This window comes from Schistocerca piceifrons, chromosome 2 (genome assembly GCF_021461385.2).
Source record: "Schistocerca piceifrons isolate TAMUIC-IGC-003096 chromosome 2, iqSchPice1.1, whole genome shotgun sequence".
Lineage (NCBI taxonomy): Eukaryota > Metazoa > Arthropoda > Insecta > Orthoptera > Acrididae > Schistocerca > Schistocerca piceifrons.
Genome location: NC_060139.1, coordinates 179,003,500 through 179,016,065, shown reverse-complemented (window position 1 = coordinate 179,016,065; position 12,566 = coordinate 179,003,500). Strand labels below are relative to the sequence as shown.

Below are 12,566 nucleotides of genomic sequence, written 5' to 3'. Positions count from 1 at the left end.
TTCTCTTTGCCTTTCTTCCTCTCCCCCTCCTTCCCAAACCCCCCATTCCCCGGGAATGTCTCCTTGACTCTTTTCTGAACACTTTTCTATCACTGTCAATGATGATCCACCGTCACTGTGTCCCTCTATTTTCTCTCACGCTGCCATTGTCTCTTTCGCTGTTTCTATAAAACGACAACTGTCTACTACCTTCCAGTATTTATTACTTTTCCATCTATTTGCCACTGCCACTGTCTCCTATCTCAGTATAAAAATGCGAGAATATATTCTCATGCCACAATTTTTCGGAAAAATTTTAAAGGTGCCGAGGAAGGTAGGATGAGGCAGCTGGTACCCCATTTTTCAGTCTGAATCTTTTAAATAAAGAGGAACACATTCGGATTCTTTTCTGCTGGATCCCTTCTTTTCTCTGCTGCAGCAGGGAATGTAACTCACATGAGAAGAAATGTGTTGGTGAGTAAAATTTAGATAGTTTGTAAGGTAAGAATGCCATATTGATTTTTTAAGTTATCGATGTGTACGTCAGGGAGAGAGCAAGCTATGTTACTGTTAAACAACCCTTGGCCTTGTTGTGGCACAGTCTTTGCCTCTGCGCAGTCTGATACGTTTTTAGTTGAACACTTGTAGGTGATAGACTGCGCAGCTAGTTTGTTGGGATGATTAATGTCAGCTGATTCATAATTTTCACTTGCTCAGAGCTGAGACAAAGACCACCCCACTTCCCTGAATCATACATTTACAAGTAAACTGCCTAAGATGTTTGGTTTTTATAGAAATTCTCTGTTAAAATTGTACCCTTTTTAAATCATTGTTCACTTTGGTAAGCATAGTATTGTTCAGTCCAGTGCTATGTGTGGAGATCACGCAAAGTTTTACTCTATCTTTTTGAATACGTACTTCATTCTAAAATCGTTGTCTAGAAATATTATTTCATACGAATAGTTACTCTCCTCACCCCACGTTTAAAAGAATGTTTATCATTACGCATTACCACATTGAACCATGTGGTATGCAACAGTCTGAATATAGTGTAGAAATTTTACTTAAAAGTAGAAATCTAGCTTATCCGGTGCCTGCTTGCTGCTTGCTATTGTGCTTTCTAGAAATCTGCAACAATGTTGCCGAAACGCGAGGTAAGAGGAAATTTTGATTAGGACCAGATAATTGTTTTACTTCAGTTGCGCATTTAATATAAAGACAAGTGGTAGTCAGACAAACTACAGTTCAGTTCAAATTAGATTGTGTTTAGTCAAGGTTAGCGTACGAGTTTAAGTTGAATAACAGTTTGTGGATACATAGTTTTGGTAATACGTAGACTTTTCGTACAGTGTGAGGTAAATTTGGGCTAAATTTCATACAGAAACATATACTGCGGAACTTCCAAGTTTACTTATGTGAAACTGAAATAGGTAACGCAAATGTAATTTTTCGTTTTAGACTGGATTTTACGTGCAAAAAAAAAATTGCATGTGCTTCAGTAATGCAAAAAGGGGCTCCCAGGTGAAGACGGAGACAATTTATAGCATATTTCGCCTTGCTCCGTCACCTTATAAACTACGTTTCCGCCTCAGATCGGATTTTTACGTGCGCATTTTACGTGTATACCCTGTATCTCGGAAACGGGAAACATATCAAAAAAAGTTTCAAGGTTGTTAGAGAGCGGGATCGTAGGAATATATAACAAAAATTTCAGCCACTTGCTGTGCGTAGCCTTATTGGGGTATGCGGCACGGTTTTGGTACAAAAAATGGCAGGAAAACTTTTTTGGGGTTTTCTACAGTACTGTCCACGAACTAGAAATGACTCCATAAGCCCCTTGAGGCCCACCTAGACCACATCAAATACAAAAAGCACCAACCAATTTGCTCCATTTGTGTACGCTGGAGGAAGTATGTAATATTCTTACTTTGACCCTGTGCTGCAGGTTACCACAAGGACTATCCAATATATTTGACCCTACCTTCGTGTCACCAATAGAACCCGAGGTATGAGCACCGGAAAAAAAACCTGTTTTATGTGCTGTGGCTCGGAATATATTAGGAATACATTATGTTTAGCGCTACATCATATAGCACGTCTAGGATAATAGTAGACAGTACCTTTACCGTGCTGCGTGAAAATACGTCCCTACCAGTCATCTACAGTTCTAGCTCACTTATTAATTATAAACTCCTGCCGCTATCATTTCAATGTCATTGTGGTGTCACCGCCAGACACCACACTTTCTAGGTGGTAGCCTTTAAATCGGCCGCGGTCCGTTAGTATACGTCGGACCTGCGTGTCGCCACTATCAGTGATTGCAGACCGAGCGCCGCCACGCGGCAGGTCTAGTCTAGAGAGACTCCTTAGCACTCGCGTCAGTTGTACAGCCGACTTTGCTAGCGATGGTTCACTGACTACATACGCTCTCATTTGCAGAGACGACGGTTAGCACAGCCTTCTGCTACGTCATTTGCTACGACCTAGCAAGGCGCCATATTCAGTTACTATGTATCCAGAACAGATAATATTGTGAATTATGTACCGTCAAGAGCGACGTTCATCATTAATGGATTAAAGTTAAGTATCAAATTAATTACGTCCGCTTTCTGAATTCTAATTCTTTGTCATGTCCCAGACCTCACGTCAGTATAGTTCTTCCCTCCTCACGCCAGCCTGCGTGAGCTAAAACGCGGCCTCCTCTAGTAACACGGTGTTGGCTCTTCAGCCAACACAACAGTCATCATGACGAGTTTCATCCGCTGACAAAAGTTGACTGTGACTACACTCCTGGAAATGGAAAAAAGAACACATTGACACCGGTGTGTCAGACCCACCATACTTGCTCCGGACACTGCGAGAGGGCTGTACAAGCAACGATCACACGCACGGCACAGCGGACACACCAGGAACCGCGGTGTTGGCCGTCGAATGGCGCTAGCTGCGCAGCATTTGTGCACCGCCGCCGTAAGTGTCAGCCAGTTTGCCGTGGCATACGGAGCTCCATCGCAGTCTTTAACACTGGTAGCATGCCGCGACAGCGTGGACGTGAACCGTATGTGCAGTTGACGGACTTTGAGCGAGAGCGTATAGTGGGCATGCGCGAGGCCGGGTGGACGTACCGCCGAATTACGCAACACGTGGGGCGTGAGGTCTCCACAGTACATCGATGTTGTCGCCAGTGGTCGGCGAAAGGTGCACGTGCCCGTCGACCTGGGACCGGACCGCAGCGACGCACGGATGCACGCCAAGACCGTAGGATCCTACGCAGTGCCGTAGGGGACCGCACCGCCACTTCCCAGCAAATTAGGGACACTGTTGCTCCTGGGGTATCGGCGAGGACCATTCGCAACCGTCTCCATGAAGCTGGGCTACGGTCCCGCACACCGTTAGGCCGTCTTCCGCTCACGCCCCAACATCGTGCAGCCCGCCTCCAGTGGTGTCGCGACAGGCGTGAATGGAGGGACGAATGGAGACGTGTCGTCTTCAGCGATGAGAGTCGCTTCTGCCTTGGTGCCAATGATGGTCGTATGCGTGTTTGGCGCCGTGCAGGTGAGCGCCACAATCAGGACTGCATACGACCGAGGCACACAGGGCCAACACTCGGCATCATGGTGTGGGGAGCGATCTCCTACACTGGCCGTACACCACTGGTGATCGTCGAGGGGACACTGAATAGTGCACGGTACATCCAAACCGTCATCGAACCCATCGTTCTACCATTCCTAGACCGGCAAGGGAACTTGCTGTTCCAACAGGACAATGCACGTCCGCATGTATCCCGTGCCACCCAACATGCTCTAGAAGGTGTAAGTCAACTACCCTGGCCAGCAAGATCTCCGGATCTGTCCCCCATTGAGCATGTTTGGGACTGGATGAAGCGTCGTCTCACGCGGTCTGCACGTCCAGCACGAACGCTGGTCCAACTGAGGTGCCAGGTGGAAATGGCATGGCAAGCCGTTCCACAGGACTACATCCAGCATCTCTACGATCGTCTCCATGGGAGAATAGCAGCCTGCATTGCTGCGAAAGGTGGATATACACTGTACTAGTGTCGACATTGTGCATGCTCTGTTGCCTGTATCTATGTGCCTGTGGTTCTGTCAGTGTGATCATGTGATGTATCTGACCCCAGGAATGTGTCAATAAAGTTTCCCCTTCCTGGGACAATGAATTCACGGTGTTCTTATTTCAATTTCCAGGAGTGTATTTACTATTTCATCTTCTGTTGATGTTGGCTCGTCTGTAAACGTGGCTGAAGATACGAATGACGGATTAAAAGATCGATAGTCAACCAACAGTAAAATCGGTGCTGCGGTTGAAGATCCACAGGTGAAAGAACTCGCACAAGTTGAAGATATTGTGAGTCCACCAGTCTATTTATTGGTTTGATGCTGCCCGCCAAAAATCCCTCTCTTGTACAAATCTCTTCATCTGACAAAGACACTGCGCCTAATCATCATCACCGATTTCGTCCAGATTTATGGTATACGCAGGGCTTGTTAAAAAATGAAAGGCCGGCCGGTGTGGCCGTGCGGTTCTAAGCGCTTCAGTTTGGAACCGCGTGACCGCTACGGTCGCAGGTTCGAATCCTGCCTTGGGCATGGATGTGTGTGATGTCCTTAGGTTAGTTAGGTTTAAGTAGTTCTAAGTTCTAGGGGACTGATGACCACAGATGTTAAGTCCCATAGTGCTCAGAGCCATTTGAACCATTTTGAAAAAATGAAAGAAACTGAAGTGGGAGCTACAGATGGTCAAAAATTTAGAAAAAAGTAGTATTTTTGGGTCGGACGGGAGACGTATGACACTTTTGTGTGAGCATTGCCGGCACTGAGAGATTGGAGCAGCGGATAGAGGATAGCCTGGTACTCCGAAGGTAGTGGGTTCGAGCCCCTATGTGGAAACATTTTTTTCATTTTCAATTGTTACGTTACTGACACTGCAAGTGAAACAAAACATTGGTCAGTATATTCTGTCTTTTAATATTTTATACAAGGCAGGAAAAGAAAACGTTAATGAAAATTTAGATTGCAAATAAATTACGAGGAAGCGATTCTAAGGCATAAAAGATAAATTCGTATATAAAATTAGATTCTTTTATTCTTTAACAGTTTATATTTATACATTCCTGTGGGGACATTCATCGTAAAAATTGTATTGGGATCTTGCGCACATTATAAACGACAAATTTTTACAATGACATGATGACTTTAAAGTTTCCATAGAGAAACAAAGTTGGCCTGCCTTCAGAAAAGATTCTTTCTCCTCCCACAGGGTTGCAGCAAACCGCGGGTAACGCATCCTTTCACAAAATATTGGCAATGAATTTATTACGATTCAGTCTTCTCGGGATGGGATTTCTACTTTTCTCTCGATGAGGTAAGAGCAGCTTTAAAGATTTTTCGATCAAATTCTTCACATGATAATAAAAATATCTGAGCGTTGCTCCAGCTGATGCATTTAGGGGGGGGGGGGGGGGGAAATCACTTTAATACTACATGATGGCAATCCTTTTTCATCTTAAAAAATCTCGTTATATAATCGTGGATTTGCGTTTTCACCCTACGATTCAGTTGACAGAAGAAATTTGTTTTCCTGCACGCAATACTCTTCGAATTTTGTATGAGGTTGTTGCAAATATCCAAGTTTCTTTGCAGTTATGACGACATTCCCATGTTTTCCCACGTACACATAAACCAAATTTTCCTTTGGCTTTGATTTACATGTCTTTTACGAAAATATTAATAAATACGATACAATGAATAATATTTCAGTTCACTTGCATTGTAGTAACGTAAAAATTGAAAATAAAGGAAGGAAAAAGTTTTTTCACCTATGGTCTCGACCCCCGATCCTTGGATTCCTGTTCTGTATTTTTCCCACTGCGCCTAACGCTGTCTGTAAAATACGCTAGCACAGAAGGATTACGCCTCGTCTGATCCTCGCCAAAATGATATTTTTTTTCTAAACGCTTGGTTATCTGTAGCTCCTTGTTTGCCTCCTTCGTTTGTGGCCAGTGCTGCATACACCATTAACCACGACGAAATCGGTGATGACGTTTAGGCGCCGTCTCCTATTCAGAGTAGCATTTGTACATGAATGCCTCTGCAGTATCGCCTTCTCACGTGCCGCTATGATATGTATCATTTGCTTCGGCGAAAAATTATGTGCTGATGTCAGAGCCTTTTTGGTCAGCGAGCGGGACATATTCTTCTCGCTCAGGCGTATTAGCGAGTCTTAAACTTCCATAATTAGTCGTTTGTGATATACGGCAAAAGTTTGTGATATTCGGCAAAAGTCAGCAGCTGACTTTTGTCATTAAACGCGTTCGGGTGCAACTGCAGGGCCTCTCGTCTTAAACCGTTGGCGCGGCTTCTCATAAAATTAAACCTGCCTGTTCCCGAAATGAGGATAGAAAAAGTTTATCATGTAGCTCACTACCAATCGACGTGTGAATTTTTTGACCAGAATAACCCCAAATCTTACAAATATGAAATAGAAACACGTATCTGTAGCAATATATCGCCAGTATCATTGGCCTTACGAACATTGCGAGTCCTTATAACTAGAACTGAAATATGATGTTAACGATGTCCCTGTTTAAAGCTTTTGATACCTGAAATGCGCGATAAGCAATAATGTCTCGAGTGTTGAAAGTTTCAAGACCAAGCTTACCTTTAGTATCACCGCAAAGTACAATAGCTGCGGTTATCCACCTACAACCATGTTGGGCAGTATCATTCTACTAAACATAAAGTTCAAAACTCCTCCACCAAAAACCGACGGCCCGTGAAGAACGGTACTTCTGTCTGGACAATATAGTTCGAAGGATTTAAATTTTTTCATGTGAACAAGGCTAGCTCAAATCATACGAAAGTGTTTCAGAAACATTCTTTATATCTGACTACATATTTCCTTCTATAAATTTACTATATTATAAACATTCAGAATGCATACTGTAACGCCACTATTAAAACACCAGCATGCCCGAGATCGAATCTGAACCAGCAATATTCATCTTACGAGACATGGACGCCACTGTGGAACTAAAAGGCCGACAGATTTGTCGCTTTCTATTCATTTCGGTGAAGTGCGTGTCTGATGTTCTCCGAGTAATTAATGGGCCAGTTAAGCATGACTTCCCAATGAAGTACGAGGGATGTAGAGACTAATATTATTTCTTTGTATGATCCATTATACTATTGTAAAGATAAAAGACTTGTTTATCCAGAAAAAAGCCAACGAACCACGTACGTTGTTGCCTAAGAAACATATACATTTTACCTTTAAAGTGGAAGAAGGAATATGTTATGAGAACGGAGGAGAGATTGATTAGAAATTCTCAGCACCAACAAGATCCATAGTGGACCAAAATACATTATAAATAGTGGAAGACATAACAGAGCAAAGTACATAACACACCCTTAATTGAGTGATTGTATTGTTAAGGAACTGAATCACAAATTCACTCACCCAGCGATGACGATGAAAAAGTCCAGCCAGTTCCAGGGATCGGCGAGGTACGTCCCCTTCCCATAGGCCCCCATCGCAATCATCTTCACAGACATCTCCAGCGCGAAGAAGGCGAATATAAAATCGTCGAATATCTGAAATGCAATAGGTAAAATTACTAAACATTCTGTCAATAAAGAGAATAATAGTTGTCACTTTCAAACTCGACAGTGTCTTGTTATTGCTTGAATTGCATCACACTTTACTGCAATATTTCTAATTGATTTTATTGTTTTTAGTAATTGCAGTATTTAAATTAACTTTCACTAAAGTACAAGAAGGGTGTAAGACAAGGCTGTAGCCTTTCGCCCCTACTCTTCAATCTGTACATCGAGGAAGCAATGATGGAAATAAAAGAAAGGTTCAGGAGTGGAATTAAATTACAAGGTGAAAGGATATCAATGATACGATTCGCTGATGACATTGCTATCCTCGGTGAAAGTGAAGAAGAATTAAATGATCTGCTGAACGGAATGAACAGTCTAATGAGTACACAGTATGGTTTGAGAGTAAATCGGAGAAAGACGAAGGTAATGAGAAGTAGTAGAAATGAGAACAGCGAGAAACTTAACATCAGGATTGATGGTCACGAAGTCAATGAAGTTAAGGAATTCTGCTACCTAGGCAGTAAAATAACCAATGACGGACGGAGCAAGGAGGACATCAAAAGCAGACTCGCTATGGCAAAGAAGGCATTTCTGGCCAAGAGAAGTCTACTAATATCAAATACCGGCCTTAATTTGAGGAAGAAATTTCTGAGTCTACGTCTGGAGTACAGCATTGTATGGTAGTGAAACATGGACTGTGAGAATACCGGAACAGAAGACAATCGAAGCATTTGAGATGTGGTGCTATAGACGAATGTTTAAAAATTAGGTGGACTGATAAGGTAAGGAATTAGGAGGTTCTACGCAGAATCGGAGAGGAAAGGAATATGTGGAAAACACTGATAAGGAGAAGGGACAGGATGATAGGACATCTGCTAAGACATGAGGGAATGACTTCCATGGTACTAGAGGGAGCTGTAGAGGGCAAAAACTGTAGAGGACGACAGAGATTGGAATACGTCAAGCAAATAATTGAGGACGTAGGTTGCAAGTGCTACTCTTGCTACTCTGAGATGAGATGAAGAGGTTAGCACAGGAAAGGAATTCGTGGCGAGCCGCATCAAACCAGTCAGTAGACTGATGACCAAAAAAGAAAAAGTACAAGTCCGGGAGGAGATATCCCAACATTGATGTATTACGCTTATTTTTCTGTAGGAGTTGTCTATTTCTGTGTTGGTCCGACATGGACAGGGGACATCGGCTGGTTAAGTAACTGTCAATGTCAGTCAAATTCAACAACAGCCGTGTAACTTAAGATGTTATTTTATTTTGAAGGCTACCAGTTTCATCATTTGACAATGCCATCTTCGGGCCCCTGCATAATAAAAGAGTATACATGCAGTGTACATCAGGGTGTATAAAGCAAGCTTACAGAAAGTGACAGGTAATCATAACAGCGCTTAAAGATAAAAAATGAAAGTAGTGACGTTAAACCAAATCTCTGTGTACATCCAGCACAATAGACTAAAACATGCGTACATATTTATTAGTAATAAAACTATTTAACTCCACAGATTTACAAGAAAACATGAAAAACATTAAAAAGATCATAAGTAGACAGTATACAATCAGGAGCTCCGTTGAAACAAAAGATTGTCGTTGTTTCCTTTTCTTTTAATATATGTGTACAAAATCCTATAAAATTGTTATAGATGAGGTAACCTCTAGTATATATGAGGACCCATCTTAATTTAAAGCAAAATGTCACACAGTAACCTACGAAGTACAATAATATGGATATTTACGGCCTAGGTACTACTACAACTGGCGACATATTAGTTGTCACAGCATCAAAAAAACAGCTTGACACAAAACCCAATGGCAGTCGAAATATTAAGGGAAAAACAGAATGCAAAGAGGACGCTAAGAATATTCACAAATACCTTGTAGTCCTTGGTTATAAAGCAAATCGAAATAAAAAGATATGATTTGGTTTCCTTTGTATCACTTAATAGGTCGGCATTACCACTTTGAAACAAACCAACAAGGATCTCAAATCCTACTTAACCAAGGGGAGTCCTCCAAGTTCTCAGCCAACAACGTCATACTATTTCCCTTGAGTGTAAGGCAATACCCTGAAGACTTATTTATAGATGTCGAGCCCATGTAAATAATAAGATATAGCAAGTTGTGTCGCGATAGGTAACGTGGGTATGGAAAAAGATAAAAGGCAACTGATTGTGCGAAGACCAGCATATTATCAAAGCTGAAGCCCAAAAAATGACTAACATCATAAAACTCGATGGTTTTGCTGTTCATGAGATTAGCATCACCACAATAAGCAACAGCTGCGGTTATCCACCCACAACCACGTTGGGCAGTATTATTACACGTAAACGTAAAGTTCAAAACTCCTCCACCAAAAACCGATGGCCCGTGAAGAACAGTATTTCTGTCTGGACTATATAGTACGAAGGATTTCAATTTTTTCATGTAAGCAAGGCTATCTCAAACTACAGGGTGGTCCATTGATCGTGACCGGGCCAAATATCGCACGAAATAAGCATCAAACGAAAAAACTACAAAGAACGAAACTCGTCTAGCTTGAAGAGGAAAACCAGATGGTTCTATGATTGGCCCACTACATGGCGCTGCCATAGGCCAAACGGAAATCAACTGCGTTTTTTTAAATAGGAAGACCCATTTTTATTACATATTCATGTAGTACGTAAAGAAATATGAATGTTTTAGTTGTATCACTTTTTTCGGTTTGTGACCTCGTATTTGGGGACACCTCTGAGACGTCGAATTGCCGACGCCTCAGTACCAATCTCGTCAGTCGACCCAGTGATTCCTATAGGCCCGTCAGCCAGCATAGGGATTGGTTGTCTGTCACAGTTGTGAATCTTTTATTTAATAAATGTAGCTGGAACTTGTTGATGGCCAAAACAACTGTAAGGCGCTCTTTCTAGATTGTAGATCAGTTACACTGGGGTGTGGGATGTACTTTGGAAGCACAAGATGTCATTTTTTTAGCAACTCTGTGAATTTGTACCATAACTGTATATATCCCAAAACTACTAGCATCTGTATGAAATTCTGTCTCGGAATTCTCGTCATACAGAGCTAGTACTGAAGAAGACGTTAGTACATCCCTAACAACAAGCAACAGCTTATTCCAGAAAAATCTGGCGTCTTCCTGCAGTAGTACCTGCAAGGGACATGCGATGGAACAGAAGTCGTTTATGAATCGCCGGTAACTTCTCACATCATTTCTGTGTCATGGAGTTGGAAAATATGTGAGTACTCTTATTTTATCTGATTCAGGATGGGCGCCGTCACCATTAGCTAGGACCTCAAGACTTTTGTTTTTTGGGCAGTGAAGACGCACTTCGTCAGATTTAGCTGGAGGCTTGCAGTCTGCACATAGTTCAATAGGATTTCAGATTTATTACTTTACCCATTTTCTTCAAAATTGCATTTTTTGAAGAAATCAGCTAACAGGTGTACAAAGAAGTATTATTTCTTTACTCATTTCAGGTACATAGTGCCCTTCTTCAGCAGATTAGAATTATCACGTTATTAACGAGTATCAAAACTAGGCGGTTAACGGAACATTGTATATGTATAAGTATGGTATAAGGCCACCAAGCGACAAGTGCAGACACATTGCAAAAACTGGAACCATTGATAATGTCTGCACTTGCTGCTTAGGGTCCTTTTATCGTATTTGTGATAATTCGAATCTTCTGAAGAAGGGCACTGGGTGCCCGAAACTGGCAAGAAATACAATTTATTTTGTGCAACGATTGCTGAATTTTTCAACAAATTTTCATAAAATGTCTTCGAAAAAATAACAGTCATTCTGAGAGTAAAGGCACATCGTCCACGTAAGGTGTCGAAGTACGTTGTCTGCCACATACTTGAAGCATTACATTGTCCAAATGGCATAACTTAGAACTTATGGAGTCTGTCAGGGCCATGATGGGATTTTTTTTCCATACAAAATTGTCAACTTCGATTTGCCAATAGGCTGTCAGCATGTCTGTAGTTGAGAAATACTTTGCACCTCTCAAGTAGTGTAGGATATTATCAATGCAAAACAATCGGTAGACATGTTTTTTCACGCTATTCGCCAGTCACTGGTAGTCGATGCCATGTGCCATCCTTATTCACAAGGATCACAGGAGAGGACTGGGGACTCTCTCAAGGTTAAATAATATCATCCTGCAGAAATTCCTTCCGGATTATCCGTTGTTCAGACAGAAATGCCTTATACGAACGCTGGCTGATGGTGAATGATTGCCACTGTTGATATGGTGTTTTACCGTAAGCCTTTTGATCTGTCTTTCCTCTACTCCAGATCTGAAAGCATCCGGCAATTGTCGCAGAAAGGATAACACTCACCAACGCTGTCCCTCAGGCCCGATCCTGTGGGCAGTTCGATAGCAACTTCCTCCTTTACCTTGCCTGCAATATTAGCGAGCTGTCATTCTTCGCCGATGGCTTTCAGCTGCGCCTCCTGGATCAGTTTAACTGTCTCGACACACGTACCTTTAGGAATGAGTTGTGGTTGCTCGTGACAGTTAGTTATCTTAAGTTATTGACCAGCTACAATGCTTATGGCAGTCACCGCATGTACATTTCTTCTCTGAGCCAAAGTAACTTTTGCAATCGAGAAAAGCTTCACAGTTTAACTGAGGATCTAGGTTGATGATTGAAACTCGTCTCGCAGATAACAGCAGGACGACGAACAACTGTCTTGAGTAACCTTTATTATGATTGCTTGTTGAAATAGATTCGTCAGTCTGGAGCTCTGTTATTCGACAGTTCATGACTACTTGTGGCTACTGCAAGAAACTCGATTCGAGAGGATGGTTGCGACTACATTCTTATAAAACAGCAAAGGGTTGTGTTCTGTCATTGATAGTAATGATTGCAATACAAGTTCCTGTTTGCTGGACATATTACCCTTTTGTGACTTTCGGCGCAATCGCTTTCGTATCACAGAACAAATATTTCTTTAAC

General features: G+C 42.0%; 1 protein-coding gene across 1 annotated transcript in view; it reads right to left on the bottom strand.

The window, feature by feature from the left end:
* The window catches only part of LOC124775227 (voltage-dependent T-type calcium channel subunit alpha-1G-like), a 790,960-nt gene that overhangs the window by 749,326 nt on the left and 29,068 nt on the right, over positions 1 to 12,566 (bottom strand). The window contains exon 2 of the mRNA XM_047250065.1: positions 7,453 to 7,586. Within this exon, the coding sequence (XP_047106021.1) occupies positions 7,453 to 7,586 (134 nt within the window). The remainder of the gene's footprint in view (positions 1 to 7,452; positions 7,587 to 12,566) is intronic.